Source organism: Oculina patagonica, chromosome 13, assembly GCF_052425735.1.
Source record: "Oculina patagonica isolate OP01 chromosome 13, crgOcupat, whole genome shotgun sequence".
NCBI classification, from domain to species: Eukaryota; Metazoa; Cnidaria; class Anthozoa; order Scleractinia; family Oculinidae; genus Oculina; species Oculina patagonica.
The window spans coordinates 13320055-13341842 of NC_135770.1; the positions used below are offsets into that span (position 1 = coordinate 13320055).

Genomic DNA, 21788 nt, shown 5'->3' on the forward strand with positions numbered 1-21788 from the left:
TCAATTCCTTCACTCTATCTTCTGATAATTTGTTGGATATGTGATTAAAATTCATCATATATCTTCTCATATGTTATATGATTATACAATGTTTCGTTCATTCGATTTTCTATTTTTTATTCTGTTATATAATTTCCTGATATTTTGGATCAATCGTTCAATACTTTTTAGTATCTCATGTATTAAATCTACAGCTTTCATATATATATATATTGTTTATACAATTAATTGATTTTCATAAAATAGTGAGTTAGATAATTTATTCGAAGAATACACCCCCTGTTTTATCTAAAAATTGGATTTTATGATACTCTCTACCATTTATCGGATATGCAGTTTTACTAAAAGCGATTCTTTGTACATAGTAATCTGAACTGATTTTAATGTTGGATGCATTGATATTAAACCCAGACAATGTTTGATCAATACTCATAACATTATTGCAAACAGCGATTCTAAATTGATTCCCTATTTTAGTATACCAGAGGTTTAAAAATTTAGTTATATAAACATCTCTGATTTGCTCTGTATATGAATCTAAATCATATTCAAGTGCTAATTTATTATTCTCTACTTTTATCCATGGGAAATGAAAGCTACCCTCGTTGCCTAATTCTATTTTAATTCTTTTATTATCACCGAGTTTATAGTCATTTTTGAATGATATATATATAGTGTAGTCATTTGATTCAGTGATATTTTCATTTAAATTAATTACGAAAACACCTATAAAGCCCCCTTTTGGTTCAAATTCTGTTAACAATTTAGTAGTTTGAAAAACGAGATTACTACCTAAGCCAGAAACAACACTGCCGTTGCTATCTGACATGATGAATTCAGATGGATCCGTTAGATCATAAAAATACTCGAAAATTTTATGGTAATAGCTGATGTTTCTTTTTTTATCTATTTTTAATTCAAGATCAGACTTCAAATTGTCCCGAAAATGTTTTAACTGTTCATAATTAACAGCTTGGTCATTAGTAGTAGCTGGTTTAATACCATAAATAGCCTTTGTTTTCATATCAATTGATGCATTTAAAGCTATTCTATCATTTTCAACATAATATAGCTGATCGTATATCCTAGGATCAACGTTACTCTGATAACCTTTTATTCCATAAATCACGATATATGTTTGTAATTTTGGGACATATGCGTTCCCTGATTTCATCTTTAAAACGATATCAACATAGAGATAATTATTAGGATGTTGTTGATATTTATTAATTTGTGCTATTGTTCGACTATATCCATCATAAACTCGCGTAGTTAATTTGTCGATGTTGTCGATTGATGAAACAATATCGATATCTAGACTATCATGATCTATTTCAGCTGGAAAAAATAGCTCGAAAACCATTGTGTATCGATTGATTGGTAAACTATATACATTGATACCTAATCTGCTTGAGTAGTAGCCTTTATTGCTGTCAAGTACCAGCTTACTGTCTACAACTTTCGTATTAATTTTGTGATATGGAGTCGGATGATCAATTAAACTACCAAGCTTGATATCATTTTCTTCGCTTAGTTGATTGATACTATCGGTCATTATATGGGCAAACGTGTTTTCTTGACCAACGGAAGTTATATGACTTTCACCAACATGATCAAGCATGTATTTTTTGTTTACAGCGTCTGTATCATTGGTTGGGCTTTTTAGATTTGTTATTTTATGAGAGTTCATATCGAGATTAGCTTGCATCGAATTACTGCCATCAATATCAAGCTTGCTTTGAATTTTTTGAGTCAAAACGCGTCCTACGACCTTCTTTAAAAAAGTGTTATCGACGTAAAATTTGTCTGCCTTGCTTTGAATGGAATTGGCTAAAACTCCTCCTGTCTTCTTTGTTAAATAAGTAGTATTGACGTACGATCTGTCTGCTTTAGTAGCAAGTTTGGTATCAATTTCAGTCCTTACTTTGTTATCCTCAGCACTAACATAGCCTACGTTTGGTACAGATCGATCGTTATATAAACTTGGATAATACACTTCGGTATTTTGCAATGAAAGTCCAACGCAATCAAAATGGGTTTCATCACTGTTTTTTTTCATTAAAAATTGGTTGACATATCTCTTGTTAACAGCACTACTCAAGTCTTTTGCATATGTATCGAGATCAGCATCAAATGCTACGTCATTTGGTGTCTTTAACCCAAATATTTTCTTTTTGTCCATATTATAATCGCCTGAATCTGTTAGTTTGAAACCAACACCGTCTTTACCATCTTTTCCATTTCTTCCAACAACTGTTTCTTTATTTTGCAATAAACCGTTAGAATAACTCATTATAGATATTATTTAGATTATAATGGTTCGTTGAAATTTTTTGTTATGAATTTACGTGGTTTATCAATATATAAAAAGCTAAATGGGTCTGCAGTTGCTTTGAGATAGTCGTTTTTACTGATTCCAAGTTCTCTGCAAATCATTCCTTGTTCATTATTAGATGGGAATTCGAAAATACAGTGATGAGTACAATTTAATCTAATAGTTTTATCGGTATTGTAATAGCTTTGAGATAAATAAATGCAACTGCAATTTTTATTTCTTGAATTTGTAAAATAGTTGCGTATTTCGCTATCATTTTTTGATCCCGTATTGAGATAATCGTCAAAGATGACTAGTTTTTGGCCTTCATCTGATATTTTATCAAGCGGTATTATTTTATCATTACTTGCTTCAATAACAGAATAACAAGCCTCTTGATTAATGGGTTCAAAGGTATTGAAAAGATGTTGATATTTCGATTGCTGAAGATTTTTCCCATAAAGATATATTTTATCATAAAACAAAAGCCGGTATATCATATCAAGTAAAAGGTTGGTTTTACCCCCACCCGAGGGAGAAGAAATCAACATTCTGAAACATTGATTTGGCATGAAATCGTATAGTTGTCTAAAGTTTGAGGCCATATCGTCTTTAGTGTCATAATTCGGTATTCTCATTATATTATATGGGTATATTATTTTCAGTTCAACATGGTGTTCAACACGGTGTACATCAAGGTGTTAAACGCTATGTTAAATGTTGAATTTTATATTCAATTTTCATTTTTTATGTAACGTAATAATATAAAATAAAATGAGTTTACTTAGATGGAAAGAGCTTGCAAAGAGTAAATCTGATTTGGGCGATAAAATCAATTATGTTAAAAATGCAATCACACAAAATAATATCGGTCAGCAGACAAGCCAAGAGTCATTTTCGAGGGTATTCAAACCAGTGACAAGTAAATTAGATGATGTAATTAAAAGTAATTTGCAGATAGCAAAAGTACCTAAAAATCGTGTCAAAAAGGGGATGAGAGGTGAAATGGAAGCTCCAGATTACTATCCTGAAGTTGATCCTTTTGAGGATATGGACGTAGATAATTTATTTGATGAGCCTGTAATGCCACAAAATGAAAAACAGATTGTACCGAAACCACCAACATATGAAGAATCTTTAAAAGATCTTTTAGAAGGAAATAAGGAGATTTATGTTGATCCCCAATATTTTCCTGAATATGAAGATGAATTACCTCCTGAATACGATGAGGATGAAATTGATTATGCTTTAGATGCTGATGATGAAGTAAGTGAAATACTAGAAGACGTTGGTATCGACGATTATGATGTAGTGCAAATGAAATTAGATCAGCCTGAAATGACACCAAAGAAAACCAAGAACTATCTTAATAAGATTTTAGAGAAAGCCAAATATAAACGGAGACAATTGAAAGGTTTCAAGGCGAATGTTACTAAAGAATATAATAGGGGAACTATATCTGAAGCGGAAAGACAGATTAAAAATAAGAGAATAAGCAATGCAAGAGTTGCATTAAATGACTACATAAATCATTACGAAAGTAAAGCCAAAACGATAAAAGGTTCTGGTATTCGAAAAAATCAGAAAGGTGGAAATGTTATATTTTTTAACGATGTAAAACAGCTTCTCAAAAAATTGGAATTGATCATCGGTTCAATAAACGCAGGAAACACATCAGTTAAAATGCGAAATATGGGAGTCGCTATATTAGACACACTTTTAAAAAGGTCTACTATAAATAAACAACAATATAAACAGATATATAATCTGTACTTTAAAGTCTAATTTATGTAACTGTATTATATATATGGATCGTGAGTTAGTATTATCATCATATAGTGTTAAAAATCAAGGGAATAACACTCCTCAAAATTTTACAACTAAATTCAACAGGCCTATAACATTGGATAGCAATTACCAATATATGATAGGTCTCAATCGTATTATTAACATGTCATTTACATGGTTTAATGTAAATCCCTCATATGGTAATCAGCTGATTAAATATAGTTCAGATAATGGGAATAAATTTGAAGACATAACTTTCCCTGCAGGTGTTTGGAATTATTCTGAATTTGATGAATATATTAAAGAGATTACTAAGACGGGGGATGATGATAACCCTATATATCCCATCTCTATTGATTTTGATTCAACAACATTCCGAGTCACAATCACTTTATCTCAAAATTATCAACTTGATTTGACGCATAGCAATTTCAACGACCTTATAGGGTTTGATAAAAAGGTATTAAAGGATGCGGTTAATATTGGTCCAAGAGTCCCAAATCTAAGCCAAGATACCGATATATTAAATGTACATTGCGATCTAGTCAATACTTCTTTAGTCGATGGCGAAGAGTCGGATATCATTTATACTTTTTCGACCAGCGTACTACAGCCGAGTTATTCGTTTACAATCGAGCCTCGTAGGGTCACATATAACCCGGTTAATAAGCAACAGATAAGTAGCATTCGAATATACATCACAGATGGGAAGAGACGGTTAATTAACCTGAATGGAGCGGATACGTCTTTTTCATTAATTTTGAAAAGGATAGAATAATATAACATAATAGTATATAATGAAACCATATGAATTCAAGAGGTTTTACCATCCAAAATTTGGTAAATTTGTATATAAGCACAAAGGGTCAGGGATTATCGTTGATAACATTTTCAAACCGATGAAGAGTGTTATGTCGTCTGTTGTTAAAAAAATTGTCAAGCCCTTAGGTAAGAAGGCAATAAAATCAGGTATTTCTCATGCAGGTGATAAACTGGGTAAAAGGGCATCAGAAAAAGCCGGAGACCTTATAATGGAAAGGCTAAGGAATATGAGGAAGGGAAATGCTGGGCAAAAGTCACTATCCCCAATCTTACAGAAAGTAAATGCCTCACCTGTCAGACACCAACAGAAAAATGAAAGTACTGATATGATCATTAATAGATTAATATCAGGATCAGGTGTAAAAAGAAGGCGTTGAGTAAAATGAATAAAATGATTAAAAAAATTGGTACATAATTGCAAAATTATGTAACATAATAATATATGTCTTTTAGAACAAGCGAATACTTACAGAGATATGAGTTGGTTCGATTTCAACTCGATGATGTAATTCGAGTCCCAGCTAACGGTCAGCACCAACTTAAAAACGGCTATAAGTTCACGATTAACGATAGAAGTTCATTCTACGATTGGTATAATGCGTATTTCGAGGTGCAATTTCAGGTGCAAATGTTAGCTGATGGAGCAACCACGGGGGCGAATCGTATCACAGTTATTAATGGAGCACATTCATTGATTGCCCACATGATGATTAAATCAGCAGGAAAAATCGTTTATGATACCGATAATCTCCATAAAGTTACTTTCGTTAAGAATCTCCTCGAATATAGTGACGATTTTAGTCGTTCAGTAGCAAAAAATAGTCTTTGGTATCTAGATACCGACCATAGGATAGCAAATGCTAATCAGAATGCAGGGTTTGAGGCTAGGCGACTTTTGACGACAGGTCTCAATGATGTCAATGTTGTTATACCTCTAAATCGTTACAGTTTCTTTGAAGAGCTGGAAGGTCGAATGTTACTCCCAATGCAACTCCAATTCAATATACAGTTACAGAATGACGCCGAATTACTTAAAAAGGCCGATGATGTAGCTGATGGACGAGTGGTCCTTAATAGATTCCTTCTATGGGTCCCAAAATTGACTCCAAAGGACAGCCTATATGATAAGTTTGTTAGTTCATTCTTGATAAAGAACACTTGGACGTATATGCGCGAAATGTATGAGGTTTCCGCACCAACGAATAGCAGTGGATTCTTCCAGATATCATCCAGTATTGATAATGTTAAGGCTATCTTTGTATATCTACAACGAGCTAAATCAAACAATGCAGATGAAAATCCCTATGAATTTGATACCTACAATATCAATCTTGACCGTGGGAATGGTAGTTATTTGACAACATGCCGATTGGAATACGGCAACGGAGTGTTTTATCCTGAGACCGAATATGATAGTGAGTCCAAAGTTAGGATCTTCAATGATTTGATGTCTTATGGTATGAGAAAGAATGATTACAACAGCGGTACACAACTCAACTTGGCAAATTACAACTCTCTCTATCCTATTATCTTTTTTGATTTATCATATCAAGCAGAGCGAGTAACTAGAGACCCAAAGCAGTTGATATTCAGATATAAACTAAACGCTAATAGTGCGGGAGATAGTCCTTTCAACGTCCATGCCATCGTTCTTTATGATGAGACAATCGTCATTGACAAGGTGGGGAATGAGCTGGTTATTGTATAAATCAATTAATTGAATATTATGTATAAACCATTTTATTTTGTATACGTTTTATAAACAAGAAATTATATAACGTAGTATATATACAAGTAATGACAACTTATCACTCTCATAAAGTTAATCTATCAGAAGGACAGCGAAGTAAGCTTTTGACTGCTTATAGAAATAAAAGTGAGATAACTATTCGCTTAAGCAATTCAGATCTGACTGGTAATGATAGTTTAATGTTAACTCACCGGCAAATCAATAAATTGAATAAGGCTAAGAAGTTAGGTGTTGGATCTGATTTAAACATCTCAAAGGCACAAATTCGAAAGGTCATTAGGGTCGGTCATGGGGCACCGCGAATTGGTTTTCCAATGATTGGAATTAGTGCTCCGAAAACGCAAACAAGATCAAGAAGGTCAACAACTAACAAATCAACAACTCATGACACAACAACGAAAAAAGACGGGGGTAAAATCAAACTACCAAATAAGAGAAATGCATTATCTTACAGACCGCCACCATTCATTGGTTCTTGGGATCAATATAATAAATTTCTCAAAACTGGGGGATTAGTTCTTCCAAATTATATTTCAAAAAAAAAAGATTTCAAAACCCAAAAAAAAGTAATCAAGCCAAAATTTCATAAGAATATACCCATGAGTAATTTTGATCTCATACAATGGTGTAAGTATTTGAATATACCAATAAAAGATGTACTAATGAGAGATGAGACCGTTCCACATAATCACAAATTAGGATTATTCATTTATAATCTTGAACCATCCTATATGAGCGGAAGTCATTGGGTTGCAACTTATGTAAAAGATAACGCTATCAATTATTTTGATAGTTTCGGTATGCCTCCATTTCAAGAAATAGTCGATCACGCAAAAAAGAAGAATTTAACATTGATACATCAAAACAATCAGATACAGAGCATAAAGACTACCACCTGCGGATACTTTTGTCTATACTTTCTCAACGAAATGAATAAGGGGAAATCGTATTATAATTTATTGAAAGTGTTTGACATATATGACACAATGAAGAATGAGAAATTCATTCAACATTATTTCAGAAATATATAACTTATATATATATAATGGTAAAATCGTATTGTGTGAAACAAAAAAAAATAACAAATTGTGTACCTAATTCTGAACAATATGTAAGATCAAAGAACGGAAGACTTATGTTGCGTTGCGTTTGCTTAGAATGCAAAATCATTAAAACCAAATTTGTCAGTGAGAAAAAGGGGCAAGGAGTTGGTGAAACGATTAACAATAAGGTTGGCGAAAAGATACCCGGGTTCAAACAATCACAAGACGTTGCAAGCTTCATAATGGGTATTACCGGTGGTGATAAGGATTTATTTAAAAAATTTTGGCGAGGTGATTTTGCGAAAGGCATGGTAAACCCTCGTAGCGGTATCCAAACAAAGAGTTTTTGGAAGCCAGCAGGTTCGTATGCTGACGAAAATACCGATCCAAAATGCAATTACAGTGAATATAAAAACGGTAAATGGATTAATCATTATTGCGATTAATATCTAATCAATATATATATAATGGTTAAATCATATTGTGTTAAACAAAAGAAACAGACAGAATGCGTACCAGAAAGTGAAAAATATGTTAAAACCAAAAATGGACGTTTAATGCTTAAATGTAGATGTGTTGAATGTGGAATCATTAAAACTAAATTTGTCAAAAGTCAAAGTGGTGGAGCTCTTGCACGTTATAAACCCCCTTCTACTGTTGATAAAATAGCCTATGTAGCATCAAATTTCGTAACTCCATCACCTAGCTTTGCTTCAATGGCAAGACTTTTAGCAGGGCAAGCTCTCAAAGGTGTAAAAGACAATGTTGATTACTACAGAAAGGGAAAAGGTATCGATATCCATAAAGCTATTTTAAAAGTAGCACCAAAAAAGGGTTTTGTAATGCCTGGTCATCGTTATACAGGTCCTGGTAATCCTTTAGAGAAACAGGTAAAGTGGGATCAAAAAACAGGTAAAATACTGGAGATATATGAAAAACCAACAGGAAAAACAGATGCCGTCAGCATGCAACATGATGTAGATTACAGCGTATGTGCAAATAAATCCTCAAAAGATCAAGTAAAGTGCAAAAATGAAGCAGACAGGAAAATGGTTAAATCCTTAGACGCAATACCATGGAAAGACAGGCAATGGGGACATGCTTTGGCTCGAAATATAATAGCTGGTAAATCGAAAGTAGGTATGGGTATAAAAAAAAAGAAGTCAAAAAACGTAAAAAGCCGTCGGGTGAAGAAAACTGGCAAGAAAAATTAGCTGATGAATTACACACGCAAATAAAGAGGAACTTTACTCGACGGCGTGTTATTGTGAATCATATTGACGAAATATGGTGTTCGGATTTGGTTGAAATGCAACAGTTCAGTAAATGGAACAAAGGCTACAGATATCTTCTCATGGTACTGGATGTTTTTAGTAAATATGGTTGGATAGTGCCTTTGAAAGATAAAAAAGGTGAAACAGTAACTCAAGCATTCAAAACAATATTCAAAGAGGGGCGTAAACCACAATATCTTTGGACTGATAAAGGGAAAGAGTATTACAATAAAAATATGAAGGAGCTTTTGGAAAAGAATGGTATAACACTATACTCAACCGAAAATGAAGAGAAAAGTAGCGTATGCGAACGATGGAATAGAACAATTAAAACCCGAATGTGGAAACAATTCACTGCTCAAGGTAATACGACGTACATCGATATGCTACCCAAGCTGATAAAACAGTATAATAATACCAAACACTCAAGCATTAAAATGACACCCGTAGAAGCATCGAGGAAAAAGAATGAAGGCTTAGTATATTTCAATTTATACGGTGATATGAAAACATCAAAACAGAAACCGAAATTCAAAATAGGTGATAAGGTTCGAATATCGAAGTATAAAAGAAATATTTTCGATAAAGGGTACACGCCAAACTGGACAGAAGAAATTTTTACCATCGATAAGATACAATACACTAATCCTATTACTTACAAATTGAAAGATCTCAATAATGAAGACATACAAGGAAGTTTTTATGAACCTGAACTGTTAAAAGCAAAACAGGACGTATTCAGAATTGATAAAGTCATTCGGAGGGATTATAAGAAGAAACAAGCTTTAGTGAAGTGGAAAGGATATAATGATGATTTTAATAGTTGGATACCAATGAAGGATCTACAACATATATAAAATTCGTGCTTATTGACTTAGGCATCTTGAATCAATTCTGAGAATAAAAGTTTATTTTATGACAAACGTTTATATAAAAGTTTGTATAAAAGTTTATTGTAATATGATTGGTTAGTTAATATAAACAATAGAACATTCGAATCTATTGTATTGAACCAAATATTATGAAACCATGACAATAATGCAGATGTTTAACCTTGAACTATAAAATATTAATCACCATAATTTTAAAAAAGTCATAAATATATATAAAAAATAACGAATCACAAGAAATATATAACATTAAAAATTTACCATAACTGTCGGTTAAAAATATATAAAAATTTCTAAAGTATATATATAAATGGTTGAAGTTCGAAGATATTTTACTGAAAAAGACAAGATGGATGCAAAAAGAAGGTCCAAGACTTTATATGCATCTAAAAAGGAATGGTTTTGTGTCATTTGCAATAATTATAACTATAAATTATCCGGTAAATGGAGACATCTTTTGACACAAAAGCATATTAATAACAGCATCATTTACAACAAAAAATCAGATTAAACGCACTGTATAAATGATATAAAAAATAATGTATAATAAATATTATAATGACATCAAATTACATCAAAGAAAAATTCGTTGAGATGATGAATATCATAGAAAAACATTGCATTAAAGACAATACACTTTTCTTACAATTAAGTGAAAAGGAACAATCAAATAGATTAGTTAACATTTGTACTGATCTCGGTATTATATCAAATATGATCCTACATAAAAACATGTTCAAAAATCTGATAAAAATACAAAAATATTATATTGAAAATGTAATATAAGACGTTCATTTTAAACGCACTAAGATGCAAGATTTTTAAAAAAGAGTATAAGAGATTTTGAAATAAAACTCGGCTTCGCTTGGTTTTCCAGATTGATATTTCAGTTATGATATCAAGGCTTGTTTAAACGCACATTATTCCATTACAGATTTTCGAATTTTAGTATAAGAAGGTTTTTTTATTTTGATCTAAGGGTTGTTTTAGGGTTGGTTTTACAGGCTTGGTTTTCTAGGGTTTGAATTTCAGTTTTGATTCCAATATTTGATTCCAATATTTGAATCCATTTTTGTCCCATATTTTGTATCCAGCACTGGAAGTAGTGATGTACTATCTCTAAGGCAAATTTGCCTCAGAGTGTAGTACATTACTACTCAGGTTCATCCTCCAACCTGTCACCTAGACGGGGAAGTACATGCATCAATTACCGCTACATGTTTAGGAAGGTCTATCTTCAATCTTCATTTTGGTGTACATGCGATTCTTTCCTGCTTAACTCCCACGCATGCCATGCGAGCTATGAGGCTTTCAGTCTTTTCTTGGCCCCCAAGTGGCATCAGGTAGATAGTAAATGAGGCGTTCAGTCCGCATACTGGTTACAAAGTAAATGCAGGGTTTTTTATTTATTTTAAGTGCAAAGCACAGAAACGTGTCATCAAAACTTCGTACACAGATGTAACCACCGTATTACAGTTGCCAGTATACCTTCCGCCCCCTCTACCAAGAAAAATAAAAAAAAATCAGGGAATACGATAAACGAGCTAATGTGAAGTCATTTCATTGAAACAGATTTATTTTAAAACATCTCATTTAGTAATTTTCATCGCTAGTAATTATATCAACTTTATCTATCTACGTAACATCGATTACATCTGTTTACTCTGCACGCTATGTAGTAACTATAAGTCTTATTAGACAATTAAGTATGGAGTATCACGGGGTATTTTTCGTCGCGCTATATATTATAATTTTCAACTTTATTTGGTAGTAAATTCATTTACAAGTGGGATGACCTCGCCCCTGACCTTCTCGGTGGCCAGTCAGAGCTTGAATACCGAGATCAGCCATGGACTAGGCTGTGGATAAATTTGACGTATTGAAAGTAAGTTACATAACATTCACTGGTGATGAATGTATCAAGTAAAACCCAACCTGTTCTCAAGGCTTTAAACCTCGCCTATTTGTACTTATTACAAAGTCCTTAACACAAAAGTATAATATGACCTTAGGCATCTACACACATTTGTTAAAATACTTAAAATGCACGTCAGCTAAGCTATAAGGGTTTCTATTTAATCAGTATGTTAAACTTACTTGTCGCTACTAACTACTATTTGAATCTACCTACATTAATAATGTAAAACATAAGAATAATATGACCTTATGCACCTATACACATTATTTGTTTAAATACCTAAAATGCGCGGCAGCTAAGCTACGGGTTTCTATCTAATCTTAATAATGAACATTACAGTATGTTAAACTTGGTTGTTTTAGCTACTAACTTCCTACATTTATAATGTAAAACGCGTTCCCCGTTTGTTAGTTTGTCTCCTGTCTGTCGCACCAAAGAGAGAATTTATTACGCGACTGTGAATAGAAGTACGAATAAAATTACAAGTAGTACGTTACACTCTATTGGACGCCCGTGACGGAAACTCGAAGTCACGCAACTTAACCCCAACCTAATGCCATCCATATTAGGCGGAAGTATTTCCCTCGCCTGGAGCACTGGAACTACTCTGATCATCCGGTTTAATTTCCACATCTATTTCTTGCTGTAGCAAAGGAGCAGAGTCCTCATTATCCCCTGTTTCCGGTTGCTGCTGAGGAGACTCATCGTCACCCTTTTCTTCCGGTGCTTCCTGTATTTGTTGAGGGAGAGAGTCGCTATCATCTTCTTTTTCCGGTATTTCCGCCTGTTGATCACCGGAAGAGTCATCGTCAGGCTTTATCGTCGGTATTTCCGGTTGTTGCTGAGGCGCAGTGTCGTTGTCATCAGTTTTAACTTCCGGTATAGCTGCTCGTAGCTCATGGTATTTGTCCCGTGCAATCTCGTATAGTCTCCTTGCCTCCGCAGGTCCTGTTTGTTCCACAAGCTGAGAAAACAGACCGCGGGGATTCCTAAGTAAAATATAGGGTGCTTCGAATTCTTTAAGGCGGCCAGCATCTAATACCTAAGGAAGGAGAAAGAGGATAATGACGTGTGTAAGCAAGTGAAACGAGTTGGCGCTCGACTTAAACTATTTTTAACTATTCCTACGGCAACGACAAACTACCGGGTATTCTTTTTTACGAAAGTTTTCACAGAAGCATATGAATTTTATTCAAGAATTGGAGACTCATCATGTACAAAATACCACCGTATCATATTGTACATGGCTTCGTTTTAGAAGCTATGTAACAAATTAAGCTATTTTAACACTGAAAACGGACCCTACCATGACTCTATCAGAATCCATTATGGTGTGAAGACGATGAGCTATCGTCAGAACAGTACACTGTTTAAACTTCTCGCGGATGGTGGCCTGGATTAGAGAGTCTGTCCTATTGAGAAGTAACAAAACATTTAGACAAGAAACAGCTGTGAACTTTTATTTCCACTCTCCTAGCCGAGGCATCTCAAGTCCATTACGGCATTTCTTTTTCTCTTTGTTCTCTCCTTATTTAAATGTTCAGCAACGGGGAGGAATGAGGGCTCCAGGAACATAACTGGATTGAAATTCGAAAGCCTTACTCGTACTCAATCTCGCACCAGCGGCGTACGCACAATTTTGCAAATCCCTCTCCATGCAGTACCCCCCCCCCCCCCCCCCGCTCTTCCCCTCAAGTCCCAAATCTTTCTTCACGTACTTTGATTTCTTTATCATCAGAATGGTGAGGTTATGTTGTAGGTAGTGGAACCCAGGCCCCCGAAGTGTAATGTTTATTGTTTACTCTATCAGTATTCGAGTAACTCTTACGACTTGTGGTTTACTCCTGTAGTCGCGATCGTTTATCTCACATCTGATAAGTAGCGACATAACATTACAAAAACATTGGACTCTAACCTGTGATCAACATTTGCAGTAGCTTCATCGATCACCAAAATACGGCTGTGCCTTAGAATTGCGCGTGCCAGGCATACAAGCTGCCGCTGACCAACACTAAAATTTGAGCCTGACTCTGCAAGCTCTTCATCTAGTTTGTTCGGCAACTTCTCGACAGCTTGTTTGAGTTGGACCTGCAGGAAACAGCGAACATTAACGTTAATGGTCTGGGCCCAGTTGTTCAAAGGGTGGATAACACTATCCACTGGATAAATCGCTATCCGATGGATAAGGGTTATCCAAAACATACTTCGCTATCCAACGGATAGTGATTTATCTAGTGGAAAGAGTTATCCACCCTTTGAACAACTGGGGCCTGGACAATTTAAATAATTGCGACTACTGTTTGTTCCTTTAATTCTTTAACCTCTTCTAACACACTCCACAGTTCAGCGTCTTGATGTTCTCCAAATGGATCCAAATTTTTCCTCATGGGGCCACTGAACAATACAGGTTCCTACAAAAATGATCAGAAGTTATGATAGTAAATCACAAATATTATTTAAGATGAGCCACTTAATTAAACTATCAGTTACACTTCCAAAGTCTACGAGAACAACGGCTATATAAAAGGAATGCGGCCTTTTTCAAATAACGATCAAGGATCATTTCCAACCATTCTGTTGTCGAAACCTTTCTGGTTCGATTTTCACTTCCGCAAGAATTTTGTTATATAGGAAAGCTAGATGTATTACATCCTCAGAGACCCAGGGGCAGTTAGTGGGGCTAAACGAATGAATAAACGGGCAGAAATCGTAGCGACGAAAGTTCCCGCCGTTCTTGAAAACTTTCGTCGCTAAGATTTCAGCCCGTTTAAGGTCGCGCAGGACCCTTGCTCATTAATAAATTCATTAGCCAAATTTCTTGATGGAGTGCTTTCTTGTAAAGCTTTAATTCGCTACATTTTGAACATCGATTTCTCTAAAATTTTTCAAGGATATTAAGGGATGATGGAATTACATCATGATTGTCCTTTTACTGAGAGATGACCGTTTACTGTAATGTTACAGGTTCTCAAAAGTTTAACTGCAGATAATGCGATTTTGTGTCCAAGTTTTCGGCTACTACAGCGCACCGAGTTAAATGATTATATAACCTGGTGATGAATTATAACCTCTTTTGTGTTATGACAAGAACGAAATTTTCGATTTCAAAAACTGCTAGAGGTTATCTGCTTCTAAGAGAGTAAAAATGTAAAATCTAAACTTTGAAACGTGCTATCTTCATTTTGAGAACAAAATTTCAAAATTCGCTCTTGTCATAACACAATAGGGTGCGCCAAGTTCATGTTCCTCGCGAATCAACTCCTGAAATTCTATATCGGCGAAGAAAACTTGGACACAAAATTGCAGGATTTTCCGTTTCCGAAGACCTTCCGAGTCCATGTTTACAACCGACGTGTGCTATATTCGCAGCAGTGAATCTAATTATGATAATTCGCTTTGTTTCAGCGCACGGTACGCAAAGCTGAGAACAATACCGTGTAATTACTTTTACAAAGAACTTTAAGAAAAACATTGACATGAATATTTCGTTTGTTGTCGGCTTCAGTCGTCGCAGTTCGTGCCTACTCTTTAAATAAATACATACATAATGATCTCAAGGGTCCTGCGCGACCTTAAACTCCTTCGTTGGAGTAACTGCAGAATACCCTGCCACATCGAGCCCTTTACTGAAAAATAGATGGTAAGCAGTATGCAGTGAGAAATGAAGGCAAGCTGTTATCTGCAAGTTATTTTTTTCCCCTGGCTACACTAACTGCCCCTGGGTCTCCGAGGATGGATGTACCATTTCACCACAGCCCCGGACAAACAACTGTCAAGTCAGTATATCACAAGTGAAAATGCACTAAACTGATACGAAGCAGAACGAGGTTGTGTGCCGGCATTCTTCAATGTTCTAGATTTGTCTTCTCACCTGTGGAATGATGGACAATTTGCTTCTCAAGTCTTTAAGTCCAAGTTCCCGGATATTAATGCCGTCGATTTCAATTCTACCACGAGGTTCTGCTAATCGAAACAATGTTGAAAGAAGAGAAGACTTGCCAGCACCAGTGCGTCCCACCACACCAATCTGAAGTGTTGAAAAAACCACATCGTACAAAATCTTCAACGTAACCCAGCGTTACTTTATTTTCAAATGTCATTAAGGCCGCTCGGCGAATCTTAGCCTGCGTGGCCGGCGTTCAAAGGGGAAGGAGAAAGGGAGTTTGAGCGCGAAGCGCGAGGGAAAAATCAACAATGGCATAGATTGTCAAGAAAGGGTTGCCACAAACAAATTTAAAAAATATTCGGTAGATTTGGTACATCATAAGAGCTAAGGTAAGGTAGTCGCCGTTAAAGGTTTTCGCAAATGACGTTTTGAGTGCTAACCTTGATACATCTGGGGTCAGGCATGAAAACAAAAGGGTTACAAATGTGTACTTTACAACTGTTTTGACTGTATTTCACTCACTGGACGGTAAACTTCAGAAAAAAATCGGTATTGGTTATTTAAGTTAACACATTCTTTCGCTGGAACGACTTCGTCCGCTGAGCCCTACAAAGATAGTTACTTTATTTGAAAAAGTACTCGTAACTGTAACTGAAGCCCAACAGTGTGTTCACATTCTTTTGTGCAGTTATTATCCACTCAGAAGCCGAGGACAGCTTTTAGTTGACTTCTGATTGCATTAAATCAGCATGAAAGAATATATATATGTATATAATATTAAAAGAGGTCACAAGTTTGGGCTCCTTGCTGTAATGGACTGAACAAAAAATTTTATCACAGTAAAGATATTCAGATTTTTCAGCTTCCATACCAAGCGTACTAAGAGAACTAAACTGACTGACAAAGTGAGAAAATATCCAAACCTTTTCAGTGGGTTTGATAGTACAAGTGATGTGATGGAGCACATCCGGTAAGCCTCGGTGATAAGTGAATGACATGCTGTCAAATTCAATCTGTCCACGTGGTGGCCAATCATCTTTAGGTTTGGTGTCAGTTTCAGCAGGAGCCTCGGACTCAAGATTCATGTACTCCACTATACGCTCTACCGATGTCATCTATGTACAAATCCACAATTCACACTGCTCTTAATAACAAATATTGGAGGATACGTCTAAAATGACGTCTACTTGCTAATCATTAACAATAACGCCATAAATACAAAAGGAGTTTGTGGTGAACAATTCAAATGAAAGGTAACCTCGTAATAATAATTTTAAAGGTAGAATAACCATCAAAGAGGCGATTACAAACCAGAAGGGAAAACGTATGATCAAGATTTGAGAAGATTGTCATCGTGTCCAGTCATCTTGGGCGGGAGAGGGGGGGGGGGGGGTGGAGTGGGGAGGAGGAGGTGTCATTCAGAACATTGTTTTGCAATCATTGTGTAAATGTAGTTGTAATGTAAAAGGTTTGAAAATGTACAGTTAATTTACAAACACAAAACAAATTTCAACAATGGATCAGACAACATACCAAATTTTCTAACTCGGCACTCTCTTCAATAAATGGTTGAAAGACGCCAGTTAACATTATACTATATGCCAAGGTAAGTCCAACTACACCGGCACTGAGATCTACAGCTGCAAGAGTAAACAAGGTATTCACCGCCCTTAGAACTGAAAAGTATAAGCACGCAGTATGTACAAGGGTGGGGACCTGTGCAAATACAATGGCTTGATTTGTGACGGCCAGATATAAATCTCGTTGGGTCAGTTTGTACACGTATGAGTGTACTTCAAACTACGCTCAGAAATCCTGGTTTGCCATGTAAAGAAGATTTCGTCATTTTGTAAATTGTTCATTTTCATTTGAAATTTGCAGCAGAATCGCCCACATGCTACAATATCAAATAAATGTTCTGTTCTAGCAATAAAGAACTGATCACAAATGGGATATTGTTATGATACATGTACATAAACTTTATTTAAATTCAACATATTTGCAACTACAGGTATCTGTGTTTGTCATTCGTCTTCAATATAATTGTTCAAGGAACGTTCGAACGCTTGCATCTACTTACTTCCTTTTAAAGCCGGAGACACGAACGCCACAAAAGCAAGAAATAGCACAGTGAGCATCTCAAGCCTGAAGTTAAGCCACGTTTGTCCCGCAAGGTAAGTGAACCACGCCCTTGAGTGAGCGTCTTGATAACCATTTACTTGGTCTGTAAAGGTCTCCTCTACTCCATACGCACGTATAGTATCCAGTCCAAGTAGAGTGGTGGAGAAATGGCCAAACAAGGGACTACGACCTATAAAGCAGTAAACAACTGATCTATTTCACGCCTCAAGCAGCAAACGGAATACTTTTAAGAATCAGCGGAAGCTGAACACCCATCAATACCGTAAGGTTACGAAACTAACTTCCCTCGTTACTTTCGGATTTTGAAGCCATTTTCTATTCCTACTTTTGGAGAGTCGCCATTTTTATTGCGCCGGTCGGGCGTCGCTACTTCAGGTAGTTAAACTGTGTACCATACGTGAAGCGATCTATCTTAAAGAATAGAAATGTTTTCAAGGAAAAGACAAGATAAAAAGACAATACATGTTAAAAAGAATTTATGTTACACCGGAAAATGGGTACTATAATAATTGTCTCACATTGGGTCATTTTAAACAAACATTAAATCAGTTTGATACAGTTAGTTTATCTGTTATTTCCAATGTTTCCTCATAACAAGTCAGGTTGCGTTTGAAATCGCTACTTTCGGCGACCTACACATAGTACAAATTTTAGCTACCCGAGAGTGGCGACAGGGAAAGGGTGCTAAATCCCCCGGGGGGGGGGGTACTCCCTATAATGGCCTATACGGGGAGGCTCCGCCCGAAAGGGGTACCTTTTTCAGGCTTCAGGTATATAAAAGGGTAGGGATTTCACAAGTTTAGGTATACGAAAGGGTATGGAAATCTGTCATTTAGGTTTTTGAAAGGGACTTTAATTAAAATATTTCCAACAGATGCAACTTTTGGCTGTTTTATTTCAATTTTTTAAGCGCTACTTGAAAATGACATGAAAACGTCATGCTTTAAGTCTATACCATGACTTTCAGGTAATGAAAGGGGTACCTTTTTTCATTAAAAGGTATACGAAAGGGGTACAATTACTGGCAAAATGGTATATAAAAGGGTAAGGGGTAAGAGCTCGGGGCGGAGCCTCCCCGTACAAAACTTTATTGGGTACCCCCCCCCCCGGGGGGGGGTGGGGCTAAATCCGGAAGGAACAATAACTTTTGCAGAACTCTACGGTTTGTTCTTACTAGTAAAAATAAAGGCGGGTTAAATTGAATCTCTGAAACAGTTTTTTATCACTGAGAAGGGAAATGAACAAGACTAAGACAAGGGAATAGAAATAAACTATTAGTATCGTTTTTAGGCGCACATTAAAAAAAGAAAAGCTACACAAGGTTATGCTCACTTATTCCTTCAATACGCTTGATTTCCCGAGAAGACTTCATAAAATAATTCCTCAAATAAACAAAGATTATAATGACTGGTACAACCATCACAAATGTGACTGGATTATTAACTGCTACCAATCCTAAAATGCCAAGACACACAAAACCAGTCTGCAATGACAAAAAAAGAACTACCATTAGTTGTTAATTTAATCAATTATAACATTGCAAGTGAAAATTTAAACAAATGAAGGGAGAATAAAAAAAGTAAAATTTAACAATTACAAAACGACTTATTGCATATTCTGAAGACAGAATTTCTTCATGCCAAAACAGCACAAGAACCTCGCATAGTTTGTCAAAAACTAAAAAGTGATGCGATTAACGGACTGTCATTTGTACGTTTTCATATTTGATTTTGCATCGCTTGCCAATCGTTAAGACTTTAAACCTGTTGATCTACTGATTCTTAAAAATGTTATAAACATCAGTAAACATTTTTTTCAAACTACCCAACATCCCAATTCAAATCACACATCGCCAACCACAAGTTCGACTTCACCTGTAACACATCGCAGAGGATCATGGGCATCATGTCGTCAATCATACCAATGTCTTTTGAAAATCTGTTCAGAATTCGCCCTACAATCGATCAAAGCACATTATTGAGCATAACTGTCCGTTTTGCTTGAAGCAATTAAGCATTCAAAACAAGTTGATTGTAGTCATATAAAAGTTTTTCCCTATTATGACTTGATTACAGTGAAGCTGACATTTTACCTAGTCTGCAGTTATCTATTAATGTTTTTTTTTTTTTACTTTTCACTGAAATTTCACTTTTCTCAGTGAGATTTTAAATAAAGATAGCCTCGATTTTCCTTTTTTTAGATGTCTTTTTTTATTTTACTTGAGAATCTTTAATAAACATGTATGTTATGTGTGTATTAACAAGTCTGCTGTTGTATGCCTAACGAACATTTAACAATGCGTTCTGTGATGTTTCTCTTATGTTAATATCACACGATTTAACCGTTACCAAGTGACATGTGTCAAGGCCTGGCCAAACGGTAACCCAAGTGGACGCAAGTTTTCAACTTGCGCCAGGACTTGCGTGCACTTGGGTAGACTTGCGTTCACTTTGGTCGAGATCAAATTTGAACGCAAGTCAACGCAAATTTTTCACCGTTTGGCCACCCAACGCACGTCTGTACGCAAGTTCAACTTGCGACTACTTGCGTCTACTTGCGCACCGTTTGGCCAGGCCTTTGCATTTAATTGATTGGTTTGACCATGGATAGTAAAAAGTCCTTTTATTATCCATGGTTTGACTCTGCGTACGTTTGCTAGCCTGCGTAGTTTCTGAGCGCGCGTTTGGGAAACGCGAAAGACGCGAGACGGCCACGCACGTGGTGGTCTCTCGCCTTTCGCGTTTTCCAAATACGCGCGCAAAACTACACAGGCGCCTGCCACGAAGGCTACACGTTTGCTTGTGTCGTAAATTGAAAATCGCAATATCAAAACTTAGAAGATGAAAAAGCTATGTGTAATTCTCACCTATAGAATTGTTGTCAAAAAAGTACATAGGTGCTCTCATAAGACTGCTAAGCATCTTGTCATACAAGTTCCTTGAAGCAACTATAGTCAGAGAGTAGAAGAGCTCAGTAGAGAAGAGACACAGTAAAAAGAGTCCTATGACAAAACCACCATAAATCCCTAAGTACAGGCCTAGGTCTGGTCTGGAAGCTTCAGTCGCTGTGGAGTTCCCATGTTGCTGATTTTTTGCTACGTAATATGATTCCTCTGCATTAGACCTGTGTAGACATAATACACAGGAAAATGTTATCATGAATGCATGAAAACTGTCAATAAAACCATCTAAGAATCAACCCATGAACCCTGTAACGCGTATTTAGCACTGCTGTGCTAATTCAGGCGGACATAGACAAACAAATATTGAAAAAAAAAAACAGAAACGTGTAAAAAATTCCCATTGTTCGAGGCTGACCAGTTGGCTATTTACAAAGCTCGGCCGTGGAGTTGAAATCTGGACTACCACGAACAAACCCAGCTAGTGACAGGGTGAAAGAACTGAACCAATGGCTTACAAATTTCAAATCCAGCGCCCTAAACCTAAACGTCGCCTCCTCAATTGTAATTTCTATATATTGCAGTGCTAATATAAGAATTTTACAATGCAAATATAATAAAAAGAACAATTTTTAGCGCCGTACAGCTCTGATTTTAATAAACTACATAGGTTTTTCGACCTTCACGGTCCTCGTCAATGTAGTAACATTTGAAATGGCAACGACCAGTAACAATGCAGATGACAGAATGTTTGTCCTTCGTACCATTAACATCAGGAGAGCAATAGTTGATATGCCTTTCAATTTCAAATGTTGTTTTTGTACGTCGAGACTGTGTGATACACTTGAAGAACACTTGAACTATCCGCACTGTTATTACATGCGAGAGAAAGACAATGCTATCTTACCAATAGGACAACCACCAATCTGCCAGCATTGCTACTACCTAACACCAAATAAAAAAAAGATGACTTTACAAACTTATCATTGCATTAACGCTTTCCTTTGATTTATAAGAGTCCTCGTGTAATATGTAATCATCCTGATTACTTTCTTACTATTT

The 21788-nt window shown here is 35.8% G+C and overlaps 1 protein-coding gene across 1 annotated transcript in view; it reads right to left on the bottom strand.

Moving 5' to 3' along the window:
• Positions 1-11436: 11436 nt before the first annotated feature.
• LOC144634341 (ATP-binding cassette sub-family C member 4-like) overlaps positions 11437-21788 on the bottom strand; it is a 37550-nt gene continuing 27198 nt past the window's right edge. Inside the window, exons 19-30 of the mRNA XM_078493262.1 lie at positions 21634-21671; positions 20694-20950; positions 19702-19781; positions 19160-19310; positions 17766-17996; positions 17219-17325; positions 16609-16800; positions 15671-15826; positions 14121-14210; positions 13715-13887; positions 13106-13211; positions 11437-12841 (exon numbers count right to left, since the gene is read on the bottom strand). Coding sequence (XP_078349388.1) covers positions 12365-12841; positions 13106-13211; positions 13715-13887; positions 14121-14210; positions 15671-15826; positions 16609-16800; positions 17219-17325; positions 17766-17996; positions 19160-19310; positions 19702-19781; positions 20694-20950; positions 21634-21671 — 2058 coding nt within the window. The 3' untranslated portion in view covers positions 11437-12364. The remainder of the gene's footprint in view (positions 12842-13105; positions 13212-13714; positions 13888-14120; positions 14211-15670; positions 15827-16608; positions 16801-17218; positions 17326-17765; positions 17997-19159; positions 19311-19701; positions 19782-20693; positions 20951-21633; positions 21672-21788) is intronic.